Consider the following 26,083-nt stretch of genomic DNA (forward strand, 5'->3'; position numbering starts at 1 on the left):
GTTCTCAAGTCAAACCTTTTAAGTGAAAATATAATGTATACGTACACCATTGAGTAGGTTGGGCTTTCTTCCTTCCCATCACTACTATAGACTAAGGAGGACTGACAAGGAAGGATGGATTGTATGACAAATGAATACAGTAGATTAATTATTCTACTTAGAAGAAGAAATAAAGTTGCATTCATTATTTAATTCTCAAAACTTATTTTGAAAGATGGCTGTATGGCCCATTAAAAGGCTCAACATTGAAATGAAACTACAGGTTGAATCTCTCTAGTCCAGCATCCTTGGGACCAGATCAGTGCTGAATCAGAGAACCTGCAGAGATTGATACAGTAAAACTCCGATGGTCCGGCATCTGATGGTCCGGCACTCCTGACGGTCCGGCACCATCAGGAACCCGGAAGTGCTCCGGGCAGCCCGACCATTGGAGCTGCTCTGCCCCCAGCTTCCCCGATTCAGCCGCTGCTAAAACTGACCAGCAGCTGCATCGGGGAAGCCAGGGGCAGAACAGCTGGAGTTCTGCTGGGTAGGTCCCGTAGTGCTGCCCCTCGGGGCTGCGGGACCAACCCGGCAGCACCCAAGCTGTCCCCAATTCAGCCGTTGCTGAAATTGACCAGCATCTGACTCCAGGAAGCCAGAGGCAGAGCTGCTCTGCCCCAGCTTCCTGGAATCAGCCGCTGGCCAGTTTCAGCAGCGGCTGACTTGGGTACACCTGGGACAGAGCAGCTGGGGTGCTGCCGGGTTGGTTCCCGCAGCGCCGAGGTTTGGCGCTACCAGACCAACCCGGCAGCGCCCCAGCTGCTCTGTCCCAGGTGTCCCGATTCAGCTGCTGTTGAAACTGACCAGCGGCTGACTCCAGGAAATCGGGAGGGGAGGGGGAGTATGTCTACACTACAGCACTAATTCGAACTAGCTTAGTTCGAATTAGTTAATTCGAACTAAGCTAATTCGAATTAGTGCATCTAGACTTAAAAACTAGTTCGAATTAGCGTTTTGCTAATTCGAACTAGCATGTCCACACTGAGTGGACCCTGAACTGAGGTTAAGGCTGGCCGGAAGCAGTGCCGGCAGGGCATCAGATGAGGACTTAAGAGCGTGGAGCTGCTGTCTCAGGCTAGCCGAGGGCTGTGCTTAAAGGGACCCGACCCCCACCCCGGACAGACAGTTCTCAGGGGTGCCCCGCTTGCAAAGCAGTCCTGGCTTGGAGTGCCCTGAGTGCCCACACTGGGCACATCACAGCACTCGGCCATCAGCCCGGCTGCACTTGCGCAGGCTGCCATCCGGGAGTGGGTGGGTCAATTGGGGGGCTGCAGGAGAGCTTCCACCCCGAGGAGCCCACAGAGCCACCCCAGTCCTCCCCATCGGGGGCTCGTACCCCATTCCTCCATCACCTCCTTCCACTTACCCCTCCTTAACCCCCCTTCCTGATATACAAAATAAAGGACACATGTGTTCAAAAATAGAAACTCTCTTTATTCCACAAAACTCAGGGAGACTGGGAAAAGGAGGTGGGAGAGGGGAAGAGAGAGCGTGGGAGAGGGGAGGGGGAAACTAGGAGGAGGGAGCTGGAAGGGGGAAGCAAGGGAAAGGAGGGGGTGGGGAAACTTAGGGATCAGGGGTGGGGGTCTCGCCGGGCCAACCGCCTCCCAGCACAGTGAGGGAGGGGGCCTCGGTGTCCCCGGGGGGATGGGGTGGAGGGTGCGGAAGTTGAGGTGGGGGGTGTGGACATTGAGGAAGAGGGTGTGGGGGTTGAGGAGGAAGAGGGGGGGCAGGAGTGGGAGGAGGGACAGCAGTTGGGGGGGCAGCAGGCGCAGGACTGGCACGGGGCACCATGCTCTGCAGCAGGACCTGCAGGTTTGTGCTCAGCCCTCGGACCTCAGCCAGCTGCTCCTGGCGGAGCTGGAGGTCTGCCAGCATCCAGGCCTCCAGTGTGCGGTGCATGGCTCGCAGGGCCCCCAGGTGCTGGTCCCAGTACTCCTGCTCCGTGGTGGTGGTCCAGAGCAGGCCGCGGGTGCGGGAGCATGTCCCGGGTAGGGTGGTGCGTCCTGCACGAGCAGCTGGTGCAGCTGTAGAGAAAGAAGAGAAGTGGTCAGTTCTCCCTAGGGACGCAGAGGATGATGCCCAGCCCGCTTCCCCTCCCTCCCCCCCCGCGACGTTTGGGCGACCATGCCCTGCACCGTCAGGGCCGCTGTGCTTGTACAGAGGCCATGGTCACGATGTCTGGCTCTCCCCGGGACTGGGAGCTGCCCCAAGACCGCACCCATGTCCCTGTGCCATCTATAGTGTGACCAAGGCAGCGGGGGGGAGGGGGAGATGTCCCCTGCCTCCGTGTAGAGGGGACATGTGAAGGGAAAGCATCCTTCTGGGTCCCGCCCCGGGGTCGGGAGCATGTCAGGTCTCTTTGCACAAGCATGTGCCTATTGGGCCATGGCCCTGGGTGTCACGCAGCTGGAGCCACCTGCCCAAGGGTTGCATGGCATGTGCTCGCACGTGCACAGGTGTCTGCGTGATCCGTAGAAGGCATGGCCCACGCGCGTGGTCTCTGGTCTCCCCCCCGCCTCCCCCCCTCCCCCCCCGAACTACTTAATTCAAACTACTTACCCGGTACGGTCTCCCTGGACGACCCTGCCGACTCCAGTGCTGGAACATCCTGCGGTGGCCCCTCCGGTGTGCCCGGGTCAGGGCCCTCTGGCCCCGGCTCGCAGTCCCCCGGGCTGGCACGGACCGCCCCGCCCCCCAAGAGTCGGTTGAGGGCAGAGAAGTAGGGACAGGTGGCCACCCCTGCTGTGGCGCCACCCCTGGTGGCCCTGGCGTACGCCTGACGCAGCTGCTTGACTTTCAGGCACACCTGCTCCTGGGTGCGCCTGTGTCCCTTTCAGGCCATGGCGGCTGCTATGCGGCCGTAGACAGCCGCGTTCCCTCCTAGTGCGGAGATCATGGAGATTGGGGGCCTGCCCCCAAACCTCAATGAGGTCCATGACCTCCGCACTAGTCCAGGAGGCCGCGTGCCGTCTACAGCCCCTGGCTGGCTCCTGAGGGACTGGGCGGGGGACACGTCACTGCCACTGGCTGCCTGGCTCATCCTGCGGCCACTGGGTCAGGGGCACAGACTGCTGGCAGGGTTGTTTCTGCAAAGTGCCGTCTGGCCAGAATCTACCCCTTTAAGGGCCCGGGGCTGGGGGAGAGGAGAGGAGTTTTCCTGGTTGTGCCCAGAGAGGCCACCAGGGGGAACCTGGGAAGGGCTAGCTTCCCATTAGTTCGAACTAAAGGGCTACACAGCCCTTAGTTTGAACTAGTAAGTTCGAACTAGGCATTAGTCCTCGTAAAATGAGGTTTATCTAGTTCGAACTAAGCGCTCCGCTAGTTCGAATTAAGTTCGAACTAGCGGAGCGCTAGTGTAGCGCCTATCAAAGTTAATTCGAACTAATGTCTGTTAGTTCGAATTAACTTTGTAGTGTAGACATACCCGGGCAGAGCAGCTATCTCGGGCTTCCTGGAATCAGCCGCTGGTCAGTATCATCAGCGGCTGACTTGCGGACACCTGGGGCAGAGCAGCTGGGGCGCTGCCAGGTTGATCCAGTAGCGCCGCTCCTAGGTGCTGTGGGACCAACCCAGCAGCCTTCCAGCTGCTCTGCCCCAGGTGTCCCGATTCAGCAGCTGCTGTAACTAACCAGCAGCGGCTGAATCAGGGACTCCTGGGGCAGAGCCGGACTATCAGAAGGGGGGGGCTATGAGGGGGTCTGGGGTAGCATCCCCCCACCCCACCCCAGACCCCTCATAGCCCCCCCTTCTGATAGTCCGGCATATCTGATAATCCGGCACCCCCTGGGTCCTAAAGTTGCCGGATTATCGGAAGTTTACTGTATTGTCTGGCAGCATTACCAACACTTCTACTTCTTACAGGGTTCTTGGAAGACATTTAGGGGCAAATTAGAGCTACAGAACACTGAGAACCAGGGCTGGTGGCTGTAAACAAACTTTATGAGACTGAGGGGAACCTTGGCCACACCCATAAAAAGTGGACAATTTTTCTCCCTCCTCCTCCTATCATCCTTTTAGGTATTTGAAAACTGCGATCATGTCCTCTCTCAGTCTTCTCTTTTCCAAATTGAACAGGATTTGAAAATCATAAATTGTAATTTTTAAATTTGAAATTTTACGGTGCTGTAATTTAGGCTACTCTTTGGTCTGTCCTGCTGCTAGAGGCACCGCTGCCTTCAGAGCTTGTCTGCTGGCCTGGATCCCAGCTCTAAAGCCAGAACTGCCGCCTGCAACAGTGCAGAAGCAAGGATGCTATGGGATGGTATTACCACCCTTACTTCTGTGCTGCTGCTGCGGCACTGCCTTTAGAGCTGGTCACCCAGCCAACACTGCCACTCTCCGGCCATCCAGCTCTGAAGGAATCACAGAAGTGAAGGTGACATGCAAGCTCCCACACATGAAGCTGCTGTGGCTGGAAGAGCACTCCTGTCCCCTAGCTGCAGCAGCTACCTGCTGCGGGGCCAGAGGAGAGGAGCTGTTCTCCTACCAACCCTGGTACCTTCCCTTGCAACAAACCCCGTTGCCAGGGGTTGTCCACATATTCATTCTGCTGATACCATTATTGGACCTAACCAAGTGAGTTATAAGATCAAGAACACACATTCCTGCGCATCCAGAAATATAATTTATGCTATCATGTGCCGAAAGTGTCCGTCTGCTACGGACATTGGACAAACATCTCAGACACTTCGCCAAAGGATTAATGCACACAAAACAGATATCAGACAAGATCACAAAGAAAAAACAATTTCTTGCCATTTCAACCAGAAAGGACACTCTCTCAATGACTTAACCACCTGCATTCTGCTACAAAGACCTTTTACATCTGCACTTGAAAGGGAATCCTCTGACCTGTCATTCATGTTAAACTTTGACACTCTCCGAGAAGGAATGAACAAAGACTCGAACTATCTTACCCATTACCAAGATAGCTTCCCCAATTATCACCTCTAATACCATTAGCTCACAGATATCTAACTCTCCCCACCTCTAATATAATTAATTCACAGACACTTACCTTCCTTCCTCCCCCCCCCCCTGCATCCTCCTCCTGTTCTGCAATGTGATTTGTCCTTTTCATATGTGTTCATTTTTTTAAATTGTATCCTTTGGTATATATGGTTGTGACTATTTTCTTCCACTACTTGATCTGAGGAAGTGGGTCTGGTCCACGAAAGCTCATCATCTAATAAACCATCTTGTTAGTCTTTCAAGTGCTACATAGTCATGTATTTTGCTTCAGCTACACCAGACTAACACGGCTACATTTCTATTACTATGTTTTTCAAAGGCACTGCTTCCCAGGTTAAATTCTGTCATCCTGCAAGTATGGCCTACAGTCTTTGTTTTCATACATTTAGCCATATTAAAACCATACTGTTTACTAAGCCAGCTGGGTTACTCTGGATGAAAGTCCTGTCCTTTTCATTATTTACCACTTAACCAATTTGTAAGTCATCTGCAAACTTTATCATGGATCATTTTTTGTTTGTTTTCTTTCAGGTCATTGATAAAAACAGCCACAAACCAATCCGCGTGGTTTGTCAACTGTAAACCAATGTGCTAGATGATGATTTCCTGCTTAAAGTTACTTTCTGAGATTTCTCAGCCAAATTTTAACTGATGTAATGTGTACAATGTTAATTTTATATTGTTCTAGTTTTTTAATCAAAATGTTACATCCTACCAAGTCACATGCCTCACATAAGTCCAAGTATATTTCGTCAATGCCAAAATGTTTATCAACGACAGTTGCAAGCTCATGAAAAAAAGATACCAAGTTAGTTTGACAGGATCCATTTTCCAGAAACTCATGTTTGTCTATAATGTTACTCTCCCTCAATTTCATTATGGAGTCCCATATCAGCTGCAGATTTGGCGCTCAGTTGTTTTCAGCTTTGTAAAATGGCTGTATTTATGTGTGAGTGAACATATACACCATATATATGCTACCATTAACTTCTAGTTCTGTGATTAGTTTCTCTTTACCTGCTAGTACAGGTCTAATACAGAATTCCCCCATGCTGGCTGCAACACATTTTGAGTTACAAAATTGTAATCTCCAATATATTCAAGAAATTCCAAGGCTATTTTAGTACTGGCAGCATGCGACCACTAGCATATGTCATTCAAATTGAAGTCTGCCATGATCACTCAATTGCCCCCCTGCTTATTAGAGACAGACGTGTAAGGAACTCTGTAGAAGACTCTGACTACTGCCCCGATTTTCTGAATTATCTCTTAAGAGATTGAAGACACTGATCCACTAGCATCCAAGATAATTTTAATCTGACCTATCAGCGACTCTGAAACAGGCAGTGCCATTTTTGACAGAATGTCACTCTCCCTCCTTCTTTTGACCATTCAATTCTTCCTAAATAGATTATAGCTATTGATTTTAATGTTCCAGTTGTGCAAGTCATCACACCAGTTTCAGTAGTATGAACTAGAATGAATTTATGCTCATAAATGAGCCATTCCAATTTTTCTAGTTTGTTACCCAGGCTCCTCACATTAGTACACAGGCAATTCAATAATTTCTTCTCTTCATGTCTTTTAGTTTCTCAATTAATTTTTTTTCTCACCACGATGAATACTGCACAAAATCAAATCTTTCTCTTTTACCTTCCCTTTTTCCTATTAGTTTAACACCATCCTGACTCTTCTAACTTGTAAACTGGAACAGGGTACGCAATTCTTTTATGTAAGGCTTTTAATTGCCTCTAACTATTCTCACTTGTGTGCATTTGAAAGCAGGATGATAAGGGTGGAGTGTGAGGAGGACTTCGCACACAGATTTAGAGTAAGACTTGGAAAACTTTGATCCCCCTGCTTTGGAAACATTTCTAGACATCACTAGTAGAATGAGACAGTGATTGTGTGCTCACTCCACACTTACCCTGAGAGGGTTAATGAAACCCAACAAGCTAACGAAAACAACAGGTGAGGGCTAAGAAAAATGAGGTCGCGGGCAGTGGTGGCCAGAGCCAGAGTCACGTGTCAGGTGGTGGCTGCTCCAGCATCCCTGGCCAGGGCCAGAGTTGAAGCCACATGGCGGGCAGTGGTGATCCCAGCCGGGGTCAGAACTGGAGGTGTGTGTTGGGCAGTGGCTGCTCCAGTGGTCAGGGCTAGAGCCAGATGGATGGCAGCTGCTCTCGTGGTCACAAGTTGGGGCTGATTCTGCCAGGATGGAGCATCCCTGCCTGTGGTACACCAGACCCTACAGAGCTGGAGCAGCCCATCGGTTGACCATAAGTAGTAAGCATCACCCAATACGGGTGATGTTAACCATTCACATCCCTGTTTTGAACAGGAGTTTAATAGTTGGGCTTTATTGTTTCGTATTGATTTTGTGTGTGTATGCATGCTAAGTGGGTTTTTATTTTTAAACTACCCAGCAGGTGCCCTTTTTTGAGCTTTTAAAATATTTTAATTAAGAAGCACTATTTTTTGTATTTTATAGGAATGCCTATAATTATTTTTAAATTTTTATTTTAATGATAATTTGTATTCTTTTAGTTGCTTTATTATTGACAAACGGATTTAGGATGTTTATGTTGAGTTTCTCTTTTTATGTTTAATGTTAATCACTTAATGTAAACAAAATACTTAAACATTGCGAAAGCATTAGGACAATTGAAGAGTAAACTAACGAAGTTAAGGCTGTCAGTAGATGTTCGTTGCCAGATAAACGGTAGCTGTCAGTTTTGCAACCTTGAATAAAATATCTGAATGGATTTTAGTGGATTTTTTTTTAAAAAGCTGATAATTTTATTTATATATATATATATATATATATATATATATATATATATATATATATATATAAAATTGTTAACTTATTTTTTTTTTAAATTGGAGGTTCTTTGCTATGTTTATTATGAGAGACTAAACATTTAAAACTTTCTTGGATTACCTTTTACTAGCTGAAGTTTTGAACTTTTTTGTTTTTAAAATGATTTTAGACTTTCAAAGAGCTTGGGGGGCATGTCTGTAAATTGCAAGTTATGAACAAATTACTTGTTTAAGTTGCTAACATTTCTAAATTGCTATTCATTTTCATATTTAAGCTTTGGACAAGATTGTTTTTTTTTTCCAGCTGAGATCTCTTTTAGCCTTGACTTTGTTAACTTCTGTATTTTCCTTCCATGTTTCAGCTATCTGAATATTAACTATATATTTTTTATAGTTAAACAATTTAAATGGGATTGTTTTTGTACCTGCTGCAACCACAATTCATTATTTACAGGCTCATTTGTTAGGAAGCACCCATTTCCTTCAGAATGACTGTAAGGCCTTCCATGTTGTATGTGGTGACAAATCACATAGTGCAGGGGTGGTCAATAAGTAGATTGCAGGGCAAATACAGTACATTAGTATTTAGAGTCAGCCATAATAAGAAGGATACGTGGATGAAAGTTCTGATTTAACAGCTCCTTTTATTTTTTATTTGTTGACTGGGAAAGGGCTGTTTTAGTATTCTTTCTTCCACAACATTTAAAATATTATATATATATAGGTGGCACACATCTGAACAAGTGTACACGACCTCAATATTGGTGCACAAGACAAAACTCACTCTGCTCATGGATGGAAAATCTTAGAGGGAATACTGCTGTGGGTAAGTCCTTAATTTCTCTGCACTTCACTTTCCTGATCTGCAAAACTAGTGCAATACTTAACTCATAAAACACTTAAGTGGGTAGCCGAGTTAGTCTGTACAGAATAACTTAAAAAACAAAAACTGGTTTGGTAGCACTTTATAGACTAACAAAACATATAGACGGTATCATGAGTTTTGTGGGCACAGCCCATTTCTTCAGATGACTGGGGTTATGAGTTTAGGACATGCAGACCCAAAATAAATAGAGAAGAAAGGAAAGGGGGGGGGGGAAGAAGGGGGTCAGGAAACAAGGAGCAGAGGTATGAAAATATCAAAGGGAAAACAGGAAGGCAGATCAGTAAGGACCTAAAGATTGGATAGTTAAAATGAAGCAGATAAGGATCAAATTAAATTGATAGGGAGGCTACTAATGCAAGAATCTACACAAAGAGCTGTTAGCACCTTCATTGAATGTTGGATTGGTAATGTCCCAGCCGTCTCTCATCCCGACTGAGGGTTAATTACTTAAGGTTTGCAAAGCACTCAAACTCCTGGATAGAAAGCATAACATTTAAAATTTAAAATTTAAAAATTAGAGGTGCATAATTTTCTTTTAATGTGCCTGCAGACCCTTGGACTTATAGCAGGATTTAGAGACTATACCCAAAACATTTCTAGTCAAGCTGAACTGCTTTGAATGGGTGGAGTGCATGGTCATTTGTTTTCCCCCTTATTTTCCATATCTTTAAAAACATACTGTGTAAAACAATTTAGTAAGTGAATGCCTTTTCTTTTTTCAGTTACCTGAAATGTTAGTTGTTACATTGATTGTGGTTGCTGGTCCAAACCCTTTGATCGTGCTGGCTCGTATAAAGAATTGGTAGGTAGTACCAGGGTGCAGATGTGAAAACACATGGTGCGTACTGTTCCAAACTTTTGACACAGTCTGTGGGGGTCCTGCCACTAGGACAGCAGGATCAAATGATCTTATACTGCTATAGCTGACCTGTTAAAATGATTATTATTAAAATTATGTTAGAATTTTTGGCAGACATGGGCAGAATTTTATCTCTTTTCTTATTGTAAAGGAGATAGATAACATGCAGATATATGGCAGTAGACATCTTGAGAATACAGTATTTGCTAAAAATTATTTTATTGATTGGTATTAAAGTACAATCGGTTTTACTCCTGTATTAAAGAGTCTGTTTCACTCATCTTTACCACAATGTATACCCTTCCCCTTCTATCCGTACACTCTTGATACATATAAGCTCGAAGGGAGCATGTGTTCTATACCTCTTCCAACAGTTGCATGCAAACAATGCCTATAATCATGCTAAGATATTCAAACCCAGGAATAATACAGTCAAGAATTTCATTAGCATAGTGCAGAGCCTGCACACACTAGATATTCAAGTATTTTGAAGATACAGACTTACTAATACTGCTGAATTTCTCTCACTACCAGTTTTTAAAAAAAGGGCAGAAAACAGACTCTTCTCCAGAGTCTGCACATTTTGAAAGTGCCCGCATTCCCTGTGTATTTATGTTTTTTTCAAGGGCTCACACACCAAGTCATAAAAAGAACCATTCTAGAATTCGCGTGCTGTCTTCCTTGAAGGGAGGGCAGTCAAAGTTACCGCAAAGCCTAGATAAGTCAATTTCACTACTAATAATCCTCTTCACACCACAGAGAGTGTGTGTGTGTGTGTGTGTGTGTGTGTGTGTGTGTGTGCGCGCGCGCGCCCGCCCTTCTCTTTCCCCAAATGAGATTCCTCAGGTCTCTACTAAATCACAGTTTTGGAAAGCTGCTTATTGATAATACAAGATTTAAAATGAGTGTTTCCCCTTACTCATGGATTCCATCACATATGAGAGCCACACAGCAATGCTTCTTGACAAGGCCAACCAATCCCATTATGCATTATGACTCAAATTCTAATCACCACAATAATTCTATGAAGAAGAGTAATAGCTAAGTGAAGAAAACCATTATGCAAACCATAAGCACATAAAGTGATTACCTCCTCCTTCCCCCTCCCCCCTCACTCTCCAATCTCCTTAGGGTGATCAAAGAGAGAATGTGAAACACTGGGGCACTTTTTGTTTTGGGGGTGGTGGTGATGGTGTATGGTTGCGTATTGGGATGTCAGGTCACCCTAAGCCTCCTAGATGTTCTATTACCTCGTACTGTGTAATGATGCCATTTGGATCCAAAGGTTCTTTCCAGTTCAGGAAGATCTTATCTTCAAATGGAGTCCCTTTCAGTGATTTTGCAGGTACAGGGCCAGGCACTGCAAATAAAATGGATTTAAAAAAAAAAAAAAGAAATCCAGTGAGAGAGTGTGTTGGGGGGAAATAAAATGAACATCAGTAATATACTAGACTTGATGCAATCCCTAAATATTAATATTCCTTTGACTGCAGAAAAAAGGCACAGGTAAGGGTGTACTCTTATCCAGCTATGCAGGGAATGCACCCAGTCGGGATTGAATTGTTTCGTACATGTCATGCAAAATAAATTAATTCAGTCTTGCAAAGCAAACAGGGATCTCAAACAAAAACAAACAAACAAAAACCCCACATCATAGCCTCAGTTTTTAGTGAACCTCATTAATTATAATAAGGCTCTCTCAAGACCAGGACTATACTTGAGTAAAAGGATTTTGAAGACTGGCTGAAAACCAGCCTTCTAAATCAAAAGCCCATAACAATATAATTAAGTACATGTCATATTGCTCCTCCTGATATCTTCTGAAAGGTAGAAATGCAGGGGAACTTTGTTGTCAGTTACCCCCTTTCTAAACTGTTGTTTTAAAAAACTAAAAATCCTAATTAAAAACCAATTCTACCACCTCTACCACTTCCCAGGACAATAATGTTAACTGTGCCATACTGTTCAAAACTTTGAGCTGACCTAAGATAAAATGACCCAAGTTTCTTATATCAATGTAATCAGTAAAGCAGTATCCCATCATGGTAAAATAAGTTTTGAAGTATCACTTCAGGTCCTACTATCTGAACTATGATTTATCACAACTAATAATCACATCAATGGTAGGTCTGAGTACTTAGTTGACTCCCATTTGCAAATGGGGTTTTTTTTTAACCATCAACAGCATGCCAGGAGTTAAGAGTGAATGTTTTGAAAGGCAGGTAGCAGGGTAGGGTGATTTAAATCACTTATTTAAATCATAATTTAAAGCACAAGAAACCCCCACATTTATTTAAACTAAGTTTTTCACTGATACTTCTTCACATTTCTTCAAACAGTAGTATAAATCTGATCACTAAAACATGCCAATTTACAGCTCAGTACTAGGGATGTAAAATCCCATTTAATTAGTTAACTAGTTAAATATTATGTTAATATTTAGCAGCCCCCTACCTGCACCAGGTCCCATCACTGGTGCAGCCCCTTTCTATGGTGGACCCTATAGGGATGGAACCCATAGCTGGTAACCATCACCCTCATTGGGTGATGCTTACCAGTTAACCATTCACATCCCTACTCAGTACAACATTTCACAAATCTATGAGGGTACGCCTTGTGTAATTTGTTTGATTAACTTGATTTTTATTGATTTAGGAAATAGTACTTAATACTCATTACCTGTGTCAAGCTATAGATGCAGCAGTAATACATCAGGAATGGTAAGAACTAAATCACACACAAATACAACAGCACTTACGTTTTTATTAAATGTTACATAAATGTTTCACATTTGCAATTGTAGCAATCAATTTGGATTTTTTTAAAGTTTATAGGGTTTGTCTACCCAGCGGTGTTATTTCAGAACAACTGGCATTATTCCGAAATAACATAGTCCACGTCTGCACTACAAGCAGTTATTTCGGCATAATGTTGAGCTGGAGGACTTCTTACTCTGATTCCTGTAACCCTCGTTTTATAAGAAAGGGAAGTCGAAAGAAGAGTGCGCTCTCTCGGACTTCCTGCTACATAGACAGCACCAAAAACCAAAATAAATTATTTTGAGTTAAGCTATGCAATTGACGTAGCTCAAGTTGCATAGCTTATTTCAGCTTTAGCCTTGCTGGGTAGATGTGCCCTAACAGACAAATCTTCAGAACACTTAATGTACAGTGTCCTTAAAACCTCTACAACTAGCTCTCATCTTCCCACTCCTTCTGTCATTTTAATGCAAATCTTATTCCAAGTTACCAAAAATATCTACGATTGTGTGTAGAGTGTACTTAATTTTGGAAAAACTTAAAAAACAATTAGTTTTGCAGCACTATTGCATCTCTTATCTTGAATCTATTTCAAAAGAGCTTATTTTGAAATTTGGTGCATCTACACTGTGCCAAATTTTGAAATAACGTGCTATTTCGAGCCATCCCTTAACACTCATGCAATGAGGTTTACTGGGATGGCAAAATAGCATGCCCATTATTTCAAAAAATATTTTAAAAAAATGGGCGGCTTCTGTAGATGTGGGGTAGCTGTTTTGGGATGCCTCTGGTATCCCGAAATAGTCGTGCAGTGTAGATGTACCGTTAAAGACTAAAAAAATGTAGATGATATCATGAGGTTTTGTGGGCACAAGCCACTTCTTCAGATGAATGGAGTTTAAAGGGTCCAGTCTTCAAATAAATAACACAGAAAAGGGGTGGGGAGGAGAAGAGAAGGAAAAGAAGGGGAAAGAAATTGTCAATTGGAGTGACCATGCTAAATGAAGCTGATAAGAGTACTTAGTACCCACTATAAGTACCCTTTGGTTTTTTATGTCATTAAGATATAGAATGTAGTGGGCCATCCCGCCAATGTCTTTGTTTAGACAGCTGTTGTAGGTATTAAATTTGTAAATGAAATTCAGTTCTGTAGCTTTCCTGTCAAGCTGGCTTTCTAAATTGGTTTGAAATAATATGATGACTTTGAGGTACATTAATGAGCGTCTGGGCAAGTTAAAATGTACCCCAACAGGTTTCTGTGTGTTGCCTGTTCAGATATCTGATTTGTGTCCATTAATTTTTTCCCTTGGAGACTGTCCAATTTGGCCAGGATCCATGGCAGAAGAGCATTGCTGGCATTTGATGGCATAAATCACACTAGTGGATGTGCAGTTATACAGGCCTCTGGTGCGGTGATTTATGTGGTTCTCTTTCTGTACTGCATACTTGGGCGATGGATTCTAAACCTAGTTAATGAATTAAACAAGCCATAAGGAAAAGGGAGCTTAACAAGCATAGGATGGGGTTCCCTTTTCATAATTAACTAAGCTAAACTTTTTTTTTATTTTTTTTAGCAACATCCAACGTAATAAACAGCTTGGGAATTTACTCGTGAAATCATACCTATACTAAAAGGCATTGAGAGTCTTGAAGAATGAAGCATTGCAAAGTTGATCCCCATTGTTCTTCAGACATATTCACATTTTTATCCACATCATTTTCCTTATGATGTTTCATGTTTGCAGTTAGAGTTTGCATCATCCTCTTGCACTGCTTACGCTTGACACATCTTCCTTTTTTACCCAGGAAATTAATTTCTTCAGTATATTTCCAGATACCGTCATGACAGTTTTTCTATGGCAAAAGTGTGGGGGAATATAGGCAGCTGAATAAGGTCTTCCTTTTTTCTTTCCAGTCCACCAGTTTCATTGTTCCTTTCTAGACTGCCGCTGTCCATTCCTATATATTGTGTTTCTGTTTATAGACAATGGCTTCACTAACTCCTCTGCTGTACTTGGCAAGAGTCCACCACCACATAAGCACAGAACCAATCCAATCCTATCTGGTCTGTGTCTGTCTTTGCACATGTTACTTTAGTCTGCAGAGAAACAGACATTGAAAGCCCAGAACTTTCAAGAGCAAGAGCTGATAGTTAGGCTGGACAGACTAGACTCATTAATTCATTATTATGAGACGACGTGTAGGTGTAGCAGGTTTGTGATAAGATTTAACTGTAATTTTTATTTTTAAATGACAAAATTATTTTGTTGTTGATTTTAAAAAAATAAAAAAGATCCACTTTAAATAAAAACAGATTTTTTATGTTTTTAAAATCATTGATTTTTATCCCCTTGGCTGGTGGAAGGAGGGGAGTGCGGAATGAACATAAGAAAAATATATTAAAAAAGAGTTTCTCAACAAGTTGTTTGTATTTAAATATCCAAGCATATATTTTCCTTTCCTTTTAATTACTTTCCTTCTCCTCCCACCCCTCTTAATCCAATATGCAATGAGCTTCACACATGACATTTCCTGGAGATTTATTTTCAAAGTATCCTGCAATTCTATAAGGGGCAAAAATAAATTAAAAATCACTGGATCAAAGGCACTGCTGTGCACCGTGTTAGCAACATCAAGGAACAGAGAGTGGCCTGTCACAGCAGTAAGATTTATTTCAGTCTACATGGAAGACGTGAGTGATGAGCTGACCTCTAGGCTAGGCAGCATAATTTGATACATTAATAATAAATTTGTGGAGTCAGAGAAGCCAACAAGTAAACAGATGAGACTCCAACACAACTTCATAGGGACTGTTCATCCATCTGTCAGCTGAAGACTTTGGAGAAGTTAACTAAAAGCATTTATGGCTGTTTTGTTTCACTATACTGACAAAGAGTGTGTAGTGGATAAAGGCTGATGTCTCATGATAGTCCCTCTGTGCTGTTTGTGGCATTCAAGGATGCTGCCACAGGCATTACAGGCAGTCCCCGGGTTACGTACAAGATAGGGACTATAGGTTTGTTCTTAAGTTGAATTTGTATGTAAGTCGGAACTGGCTCCAGATTCAGCTGCTGCCACTGAAACTGACCAGGGGCTGACTACAGGAAGCAGGAGGCAGAGTTGCTCTGCCCCCAGCTTCCTGGAATCAGCCTGATCAGTTTCAACAGCTGCTGAATCTGGAGCCTGGGACAGAACAGCTGGGGCGCTGCCCGGTAGGTTCCCACAGGACCAACCCAGCAGCACCCCAGCTGCTCTACCCGAGGCGTCCCGCAACAAAAGCCTGGTCTGCTGGGGCGGGGGGGGGGGGGGGCCGCACTAGCTGAGCCCCCTCCCCTCCCAGCACACCAGGGAGACCTGAGCAAAGCCGCACAGGCGGAGGGACCCCGCCGCCAGTGTGGCTTTGCTCCTGTCTCCCTGGTCTGCTGGGGGGGTCCAGCAAAGCCGCTGGACCCCCCCAGCAGACCAGGGATACCGGAGCAAAGCCGCCGCCTAGGCGGCTTTGCTCGTTTGCCCGAGAGCAAAGCCGCCCAGGCAGCGGGACCCCCGCCACCTGGGCGGCTTTGCTCCTGTCCCCCTGGTCTGCTGCCTGGCTTTGCTCGGGTGTCCCTGGTCTGCTGGGGGGGGGGGGGGGATCCAGCGGCTTTGCTGGACCCCCCCCCCCCAGCAGACCAGGAAGACCGGGAGTAGCTTTTCTCACCCCGGAGGACACAGGTGGCGACCCGCCGCCCGTGAGTTCCGGGGCGAGAAAAGCCCCGTTCGTAAGTGCGGATCCGACATAAGTCGGATCCGCGTAAGTTGGGGACTGCCTGTATTCTATTTCATGGGAATGCTCAGTATCTTCTGTTTGTTTCATTTGCACAGCACTGCATGAAGTCTGAACATATTCTACATCTGAATGTGTGTATAAGAACGAATGAGAGTCTGCAGGAGGTACACAAATATAGTTTTGCAAACAATCCTAAAAAGTTTTGCAAAGAAACCTGAAAAAATTACTTCTTGTGTCTAATTTTTAAAAAGACTGCGCTGCATAAAAAAACTGAAAATGGACACAACACTACAGGGATCTTGTATTTGAATACACCCTCCCACATTTCTTTTTTGATTGCACTGCATGATCACAGTATGCATTTCTGCACTACAATATTCCTTACAGGTGGCAGCAATAATGTTCAACTGTCTGGCACAACATGCACCTAGTTAGCTACATGATTTTTTTGTCCACAGGTACCAAAAAAAGCACCAGGGTAAAAGTCTGAACTGAGATTATCAGCCTGTGTTGTCAAGAATGCTAGACATATAAACTGGAGGAGAGATGGGTATGGAAGGAGAAAGGGAGAGGAAAAAGTGCCTAGAAACAAAGGCTGGCAAAGGAGAAGGGGGACATATTAAAGCATAGAGATACTGGAGTATATCTGTAAACTAGGGGACAGATTCACCACCCAGTTTAGTCAACATAAAACCTGAATTCTCATGTTCATTCTCCATGTCGCTTTTCTCAGGGCTAGTTTTATTAACAAAAAGATTATGTAAAAAGATTTGACATGCCCACAGAACAACAGGCATCAAAGGACTATCTCACTTACCATAAACTGAGAAGGGGAAGGACACATCCTTATTCCTAGATACCTATTCTTAGCTATTTCCAAGGGACTTTTCTTACGTCATCTTACCAATGGATGAGTCAGGCCTTCCTTTATATATTCTTTACCAGGGAATCACACAACAATTGGTCAGTTAGTCCATTGCCTGCTCGGTGACTAGCAGTGATTGCCCTCCAACCAGTGTTCCCTGTAAACTGACCAGCTGGGCAACTACCCAGGAGAATTCAAATGCCACCCAGATGATTAGCTGAATGCCCAGAACTAGAAGCCATGTGTTTCTCCTGGTGGTGCACATCTGCACTTACCTCAATGCACCTAACAAAAATTATTCCACACATGGATGGAAAAAATTAGAGGGAACATTGCCACCAACGTGCCTCAAAAGACCCAAAAGCCAAAACAGGCCCATTAGATGTCTCCCCCATGCCTTGTTACACTATTTCTTAGCTATTGTATCAATTCCCATATTCCTCCACAAGTGGTGTCTCTTTCCTCCTTTAAGTTATTTAATAATTACATGACTCATTTAAGATTCCAAATCAGTGACCAAATATTTGAACAAAAATTACAAATAGCTTTTGGAAATGGCAGAAAATCAGGAGCTGATATCTAATCCTTGAGTCTCTGCATTCACCTGAGTGACAAACAGATGACAGTGATAAGTCACCTCAAGCTCCTTGGGGCCCAGCATTTCCTAACACACATATCCTTAGAGCACAGCTTCAGCCATAATTCTGAATTTCCCTGCTTTTATGTGTATAAATCAATTTTATTTTAGACAATGTTTGAAATTTCTAATGAAATGGAGTTACTCTCACACCAATATAGATAGGGTTCCCAAATTGTTTGCACAAAGCATTCTGAAGTTCTATTTAAAAATACAAAAAATAGTAAATGTGCCATAAATCAAAACGGAATTTCATCATGGATTTATGGTGGAAATGTCACTAGCTCTTTTCATGATTTATGGATATCACCAGAAGACATTTTATGAAATTATATTCTTATACAGTGCATGGCTGATAATGTATTCTTTTATATATTTATAAGATGGTAGACTTTATAGAATACTATACTGAAAAATAACAATTATGACATCAGAATAATACATTAGTTTAGAACATTCAATTTGCATTAAACTATGTCACAGTAATAATTAAATCATTAGCTCCCAAATAGTGTCAGTTGAATATTGTTCTGCACTACCTGTATAGGAAAGGCACTTGAAACATCATTTTTACTAGAACAATGTTTAACTGACAATAATTACTATGAGATAATTCTATATTGCTTTAATATTCCTGCTACATAATGAAAGAATCAACAGTATATTTTCATGAATATTAAGGATATATTCCATGGTGAAGGCTACATGGAAATATACAGATTATATGGAGATACAGGTACAATTAGAGTAAGAAATTGTACATAATATGTACTAGCCATAAACTTGTAATATTTACCCTGGGGGCAAATATCAACTTAGGACACTTGAAGTAAATACCCTGGGGGCTAATTTGGCTACGACAAATCAGGAAAGAGATCTTGGAGTTATCGTGGACAGTTCTCTGAAAACTTCCACGCAGTGTGCAGTGGCAGTCAAAAAGGCAAATAGGATGCTAGGAATTATTAGGAAAGGGATAGAAAATAGGACCCAGAATATCTTACTGCCCCTGTATAAAACTATGGTACGCCCACAACTTGAATACTGTGTTCAGATGTGGTCTCCTCACCTCAAAAAAGATATTTTGGCCTTGGAAAGGGTTCAGTAAAGGGCAACTAAAATGATTAGGGGTTTGGAACGGGTCTCATATGAGGAGAGGTTAAAGAGACCGGGACTTTTCAGTTTAGAAAAGAGGAGACTGAGGGAGGATATGATAGAGGTCTATAAAATCATGAGTGGTGTGGAGAGGGCCCATAAAGAAAAGTTATTTATTAGTTCCCTAAATAGAAGAACTAGAGGACACCAAATGAAATTAATGGGGAGCAGGTTTAAACCTCTCCTCCACCCCTACCCCACAGGGCTTTCAATGCCAAGAAACATGGCACAGAAGCCAGTAGACTCTACATTGCAGCCGTGACAGCCCAGGGGTGGGGAAGAAGTGTACAATGCTTGGGACAACAGCCTGGGGACAGGCACTAAGAGGGGGGCTCCCAGCCGAGCTTATGTGCCAGCATCAGGCTTTTGGGGGCTCCCCCACTGCTAGGCTCTTAGGGAGTCAGAGCACTGTGCCTGACCACCCAGAATCTGGCTGTGTCTGTAGAGGTTTCCCCTCCCCAGCGGCTGCACTTACCCCAGCTGCCAGAACAACCCCGAGCTGCAGCACCAACCTGTCTGCTCCTTCCCTTCCACTCCCGGCGGGCGGCACTGGGCTCTGCAGGCAGGGTTGGAGCAGTGAGCAGCGCAGCTAGGACTGCACAGGGAGAGGATGGGACAACAGCCCCAGCCGCTGCTGCTTTTCATGCTGAGGTACCCCGGAGCGCTGCATGCACGCAGGACTACTTGCACCTTACTGCACCTCATGAAGAGCAGGCAGGCACCTCTGTGCCTCCACAGCCACTGGGGTTAGAGCTGGGCCTGGAGTACGCTGTGGCTAGGAGAGGGAGTCATGGTGGTGGGGGAGAGAAAGGGCCGGGGCTGGTGGGGGAGAGTGGGAGGGAGAATGGGGGTCTAGGTTGGCAAGGCAGGGAGAAGGGACCCAGGCAGGTAGGGGGAAGGAGGAAGGAGAAGGGACCTAGGTTGGCACAGCTAGAACCCAGCCCAGCCAAGCTGAGCCCTCCCCGTTGGCCGGGGGGTGGGGGGAAAGCTGGGGTTGCCTACCCTCCATGAGAGGGGGTTGGTGAGCACAGCCCCCTAGCTAAAATAAACCAGATTTGAGAGAAAAAAAATTGAATGGTCACTCAGATAATCACAAATCTTCCACCACACCATTACTACCAGTACATAGCTGCAAGACACTTTCTAAACAATGGAAGAACAGACAAGACAGATATGTCAGTGTAGAAGTATCCCTTTCAGTTTGACCATTCATGCAAATAACATCCTGTAACAGGATCAGTCCTCACTTCTCTCAAGTACCCATTTTATCTTGCAAATAGTTCCTGCAAACACAGTTCTTTTTAAAGGAACTTTAAAACTCTTAGGCAGCCCCTTTTTGGTTTGCTGGGTGTGAGCCTGATTTTGGTTTTAGTTCTTATATCAGGGTGTGACCCGTCTCTCATGAGTGTGCCCCCACTGGCCAATGGCTCTCTCAGGAAGTCTTCAGCAACTGCCTCCCTTCTGGGGAAGAGAGTTTAATTTCACATCATGACCCTGTTATGGAGCCACAGCACTCAGGCTTCTCCTACAGCCATGGTCTTTTCCTACCAACCAGCCAGGTACCATCTAGCTGGCTTGGCCAGGTTCTGTGCTCTGTCCCCCTGAGCTTTAGACCGCTTAGAGACCTTTTACTGGTCCTGCTACTCTTCCTGACAGCCATGCATCAGGTCTTCAGCAACCTTTCCTGGACTTCAGTACTGTCTGCAGCAAGCTCTCCATGGTACTGGTGCTCTTCCAGCCAGTCAGTCACCTGGGCTTCACTTCTTGAGCATCTCACAGTAACTGACTTCCCTGCTCTGCTGCTGTGTCTCTTATATAAGACTCTTCTGGCCCTTCACTGACTTTACCAACCAATCTGATTGGTTGTTCCTCCACAGCCATTCTAGACTGCTTAGGGGACTTATCTCTGCTCATATTCTAGGACAAGGTGAACTGCAAGACTTCCAGCATGGGACCTCCAAATCTAATCCACCTTGCCACAGATCCACATGACTTCAACACTTCCTAAATCTGATACAAAGAATAGTCAACATTGGGCTCAAGGTACTGGGTTACACTGGAAGGAATTGAATTCGGAAAAACTGCTGCTACAGTTTCTGACTATAAGGACAGAATGACTTCATAATTGGTTACAGTGAACACCCAGTAAAGGAAAGGGGAATTCACATTAACACTAACTCCAAGTATAAAGAAGATCACTGATATATAGGTGAGAAAATTCAGAAATTGTGGTTTAGCAAATGCTGGTAGATCATTTGACTGGAGTGATGATTCAGTATCCTCTTTGATCTAAAGACTTTTGTATTCAATATTCTCAACAAATATATACCAAAATACAAGGCGAGATTTGTCCGTGCCATAATTCTTTGGTCAAATTCTGCAAGTCTTACTGGATAAAGGGTAAAAGAAGAGGATACAAGAACAGCTTGAAATGGCAACTACTCAGCAATGGATAATGAAGTTCAATTCATGTGGGCATAGCATCATTACTTTGGTAATGCTCATGCAATACAGCAATCGTAAATTTGAATACTAAAACCTAGATATATCAATAGTTCCCTCTTTCATATCTTTAACTCACCTACAAAAAGCACTAAATCTGATCTGCATAAAATTAAAATTACGTATGTCTCAAAATATCCCTATAATCTATCAGTGCCTGTGACTCTACAATTTCTTTTATTCTCTTTCTATGCTGTGAAATACCTCTACCGTCTTTTCATTACGGCACTGTTACAACAGGAAAAATGCTGTTTCAACACAGAAAATATGCTAAAAAATGCTCTGCTACTTCTTAGTTTTGCTTGCAGGAAGCATTTATATAACTCACTTTACTGCTTTAGACATACACAAACACACTGCACTTGTTTCAGTTTTCTCTTTTATGAATCTATGTCATAAGAACATAAGAATGGCTGTACTCAGTTAGACCAAAGGTCCAGTTAGCCCAGTATTCTGTCTTCTGACACTGGCCAAAGGGAATGAACAGAACACTTAACCATCAAGTGATCCATCCTCCATCACCCATTCTCTGCTTCTGCAAAGCTTACATGTGTTTCCTTACATTTACAAACTCATAGAGACTACAACTCTGTTTCTTTCTCTGTTATGTGTACAGAACTATATATATATTAGTCAAACTTTAGAATCATAGAACTGGAAGGGACCTCGAGAGGTCATCGAGTCCAGCCCCTCGCCCTCAAGGCAGGACCAAGCTCCGTCTACACCATCCTTGACAGATGTCTATCTAACCTGTTCTTAAATATCTCCAGAGAGGGAGATTCCACCACCTCCCTTGGCAATTTATTCCAATATTTGACCACCCTGACAGTTAGGAATTTTTTCCTAATGTCCAATCTAAACCTCCCTTGCTGCACTTTAAGCCCATTACTCCTTGTCCTGTCCTCAGAAACCAAGAGGAACAAATTTTCTCCTTCCTCCTTGTGACACCCTTTTAGATATTTGAAAACTGCTATCATGTCCCCCCTTAATCTTCTTTTTTCCAAACTAAACAAGCCCAGTTCATGAAGCCTGGCTTCATAGGTCATGTTCTCTAAACCTTTAATCATTCTTGTCGCTCTTCTCTGTACCCTTTCCAATTTCTCCACATCTTTCTTGAAATGTGGCGCCCAGAACTGGACACAGTACTCCAGCTGAGGCCTAACTAGTGCAGAGTAGAGCGGCAGAATGACTTCACGAGTTTTGCTTACAACACACCTGTTGATACAACCTAGAATCATATTTGCTTTTTTTGCAACAGCATCACACTGTTGACTCATATTCAACTTGTGGTCCACTATGACCCCTAGATCCCTTTCCGCCATGCTCCTTCCTAGACAGTCGCTTCCCGTCTTGTATGTATGGAACTGATTGTTCCTTCCTAAGTGGAGCACTTTGCATTTCTCTTTATTAAACCTCATCCTGTTTACCTCTGACCATTTCTCTAACTTGCTAAGGTCATTTTGAATTATGTCCCTATCCTCCAAAGAAGTTGCAACCCCACCCAGTTTGGTATCATCTGCAAACTTAATAAGCGTACTCTCTATCCCAATATCTACATCATTGATGAAGATATTGAACAGTACGGGACCCAAAACAGACCCTTGCGGAACTCCACCTGTTATCCCTTTCCAGCAGGATTTAGCACCGTTAACAACAACTCTCTGACTATGGTTATCCAGCCAATTATGCACCCACCTTATCGTGGCCCTATCTAAGTTATATTTGCCTAGTTTTATCAATTAGAATATCATGCGAGACTGTATCAAATGCCTTACTAAAGTTTAGGTATATGACATCCACCGCTTCTCCCTTATCCACAAGGCTCATTATCCTATCAAAGAAAGCTATCAGATTAGTTTGACATGACTTGTTCTTCACAAACCCATGCTGGCTATTCCCTATCACTTTATTACCTTCCAAGTGTTTGCATTTGATTTCCTTCATTACCTGCTCCATTATCTTCCCTTTGTAGGTCTTTTGTTTTGAATTGGCAGTTAGCTAAAGGTATGGAAACTAAGCCAGCTCCATTTCCATAATATAGTTTTCATCTAATTAAGGGACTATAGTCAATGCTAGTTTCGTTTCATATTAACGATGATAACAATCATTGAATAGCTTGGAAAACACCTAAATCTGTCCTTTTTTTCTCATATAAACAAGGCTCTCTTGATTGTGGATTGAATTAGGGTCATGAAGAAAATCTCAAAAGTTATTTTTTCTTTTTTAAAAAGTCAGCTAATAGACATTTTAAGTGTTACATACATAACATCATCTTAACTTATTTTGTTGAACTGAATTATTAAGTATAAATGTACAAATAAATTTCGTCCTTCAAATATTCTAAAAAAAGTTCTTAAAACACACCCACAAAAGTTCCTGTCCTATATGATATATTTTACCATCAAGGAACATTTTTATTATATATAAAAGTTACTCACAGTGGCATCATGGGCTAAATGTTGGTCTGCTCCTGTAAGTTTTACAGAATGATTACTAAAATATTTGAAAAGCCAGAGTTTTGGGGGCCACTTAACTTTCTTAAAAGAAATTAATAGACTGTGACTTTTGTACATCAAAAGACAGATGTCTTAACTCACTAAACCATTCCCTTGCATTCCTTTAGATTACGTATAATTTCTATAATAGCATTTGTGCATACCATCTTCATCTGTCTGAATAATGGTCTCCTCACTCTCCTTTCTCCCTTCAGGATTAGTTAGAATCATTTTGAGGCTGACATTTGTGTAAGGAGGCAGGTGGTCCACAACATGCTGGGGTGCTTTGGGATCCATATCCAAGCAGTCTGCTTTGCTCTCATTGTGACCCCGGAAATAATGGTAGCAAATAGTGACATTGAAAGTGTGACATCGAGTAATATTGTAACCCAGAGACTCCCAATCCACTGCAATGTGTCGTGCCTGGATCTCAGCAATCTTCAGAGTTTTTGGTGTTCTCATGGGTTCTAGAAAACACAGAATATAAAGGAGATAACAATGTTAATGTTTCCATATTCAAAACAGTTTGTTAAGAGACACAATGTCAAAGCACAGGAGATACCCAGCAAGTAAAAATCCCTCATTAGAAGAGGTGACATCACTCGCCAGAAAACCCCTAAGGTGATATGCCACGGCCATCGCATTTTTATTTCTTAGTGCTCTGCCCCAACTCTATAGGTTTCAACCTGCGATTAAGATTTACCAACATTAAAAATAAAATGTTAAGCAACAGTTCTAAGAATTCAAAGCATTTAAGAATATAGAAGGCAAAATCAGGAAGAGTGACCAAAAGGCTACCACAGCTGTTATTTGTTAACTTATCTCTTTTTTCCCCCCTTTATCCTTTTTTAAATGATTAATTAGATAATATATCATAGTGGTGAAGAGTCAACATGATCTGAAGTACGATTTATCATGACACCAAGCTATGCTGTATACTAATTACACTAATTGCTGTACTAAACTAGCAGTTACCAAAATGATGCAGATATTCATTAACGTTTATTATTTTGGTAATGATGCTGTTCATTCAAGCAAGAAAGCCAAGAAATATTACAAAAACACTTTTAGATGTTTACATCATATTTTACATCCTATCCCCGCATAATATACTTTGTCTGTGCATAGCTCTTAGCTACTAATCAGTGCATCATTAGGCCAGGCTCAATTGTTACCTGCACATGAACTTCCAGTCATCTAGAAAGTAACACCAGAACACAAGACACTTGCCCAGTTGCCATCAATCTCTCATTGACTCTCCAATGTATTCATCCCTCATGCAAGACTAAGTTTTATAGCCAAACTTAATTAAAATGATTACACAATGAAAGTCATGACCATGACTATATATACTAGAGCTGCACTAAAAATTTACCAAGGGAATGTTTCTATACTCTTAATATATGGAATTGCTTGCCAAAGAAAATAAAGCAAGTTCCAAGGTACACTTTATCCTTTTGTCTTAGCTGATTCAAGGTGAAAATGAGAACACATACATACATGGAACACATGTTTTCTTTTTGGGGTCTGACTGTCCTGTGTAATCTTCCTTTTTGAATCAAGAATTTCCTCTAGGTAAATGAACTGTAGAAAGCACAGCTGGCATATCCAAATATAAGAGCATCTCAATGAATATACTCTATTCAACATGATTACTGCAACCAAACATCAAAACTACATTCTTTTCTCACTCTCTATATGCATGTACACAGAATAATGGATTATAAGTCATACATTATTTTTCTTAATATTCACATTAATCTATCACCTAGCTCTCAAATCTACTAGAAGCTTGAATTCATAGATTCCTGTGTAGACATAAGTGTGTTCTGTTCCACCCATAAGTACTGAATTACTATCAAATGAACGGTTTTAAAAAAAGACTTCCTGAATAGTGGCCTTCCGAACATGTTGTATACAACAAAAGTTGAGAGAAATCATTAATGGCTGTATGGAGATCAGATGGATGGTGGTGGGACATAAGCTTCCTTTGGGAAGCGAGCACTTGTCTGGTCATGCATTGTTACTTGTAGGCCTGCCAACAGAGGAGCAAAGGGGGGGGGGATTGTCCTGGGGCCTGGAGATTCAAAGGAGTCTGGGGTCCCAGCTGACACTGCTGCAGGAGCCCCAGGCCCTTTAAATCACCACTAGAGTGCCGTGAGGCTGTTGGTGCCCCTGGTTACTTGTCTGCTCATTTATTTGCAAAAACAGCAGTTATAAACAAGGGCAGTAACTTGATAATTCCTTAGGATATATCTATTGTGTAAGACCTGCAAGGGGCTTTTCTTTTGATATAATAAAGCATGCCCACAGAAGGAAATAG

General features: G+C 43.0%; 1 protein-coding gene across 7 annotated transcripts in view; it reads right to left on the reverse strand.

Annotated features, from left to right (window-relative positions):
• The window catches only part of PTPRK (protein tyrosine phosphatase receptor type K), a 584,676-nt gene that overhangs the window by 98,146 nt on the left and 460,447 nt on the right, over nucleotides 1-26,083 (reverse strand). For all 7 annotated transcript variants that reach the window (XM_075924132.1, XM_075924131.1, XM_075924134.1 and 4 more), the window contains exons 8-10: nucleotides 23,925-24,227; nucleotides 10,835-10,944; nucleotides 9,452-9,653 (exon numbers count right to left, since the gene is read on the reverse strand). In XM_075924132.1, the coding sequence (XP_075780247.1) occupies nucleotides 9,452-9,653; nucleotides 10,835-10,944; nucleotides 23,925-24,227 (615 nt within the window). The remainder of the gene's footprint in view (nucleotides 1-9,451; nucleotides 9,654-10,834; nucleotides 10,945-23,924; nucleotides 24,228-26,083) is intronic.

Source organism: Pelodiscus sinensis, chromosome 3 (genome assembly GCF_049634645.1).
Source record: "Pelodiscus sinensis isolate JC-2024 chromosome 3, ASM4963464v1, whole genome shotgun sequence".
NCBI classification, from domain to species: Eukaryota; Metazoa; Chordata; order Testudines; family Trionychidae; genus Pelodiscus; species Pelodiscus sinensis.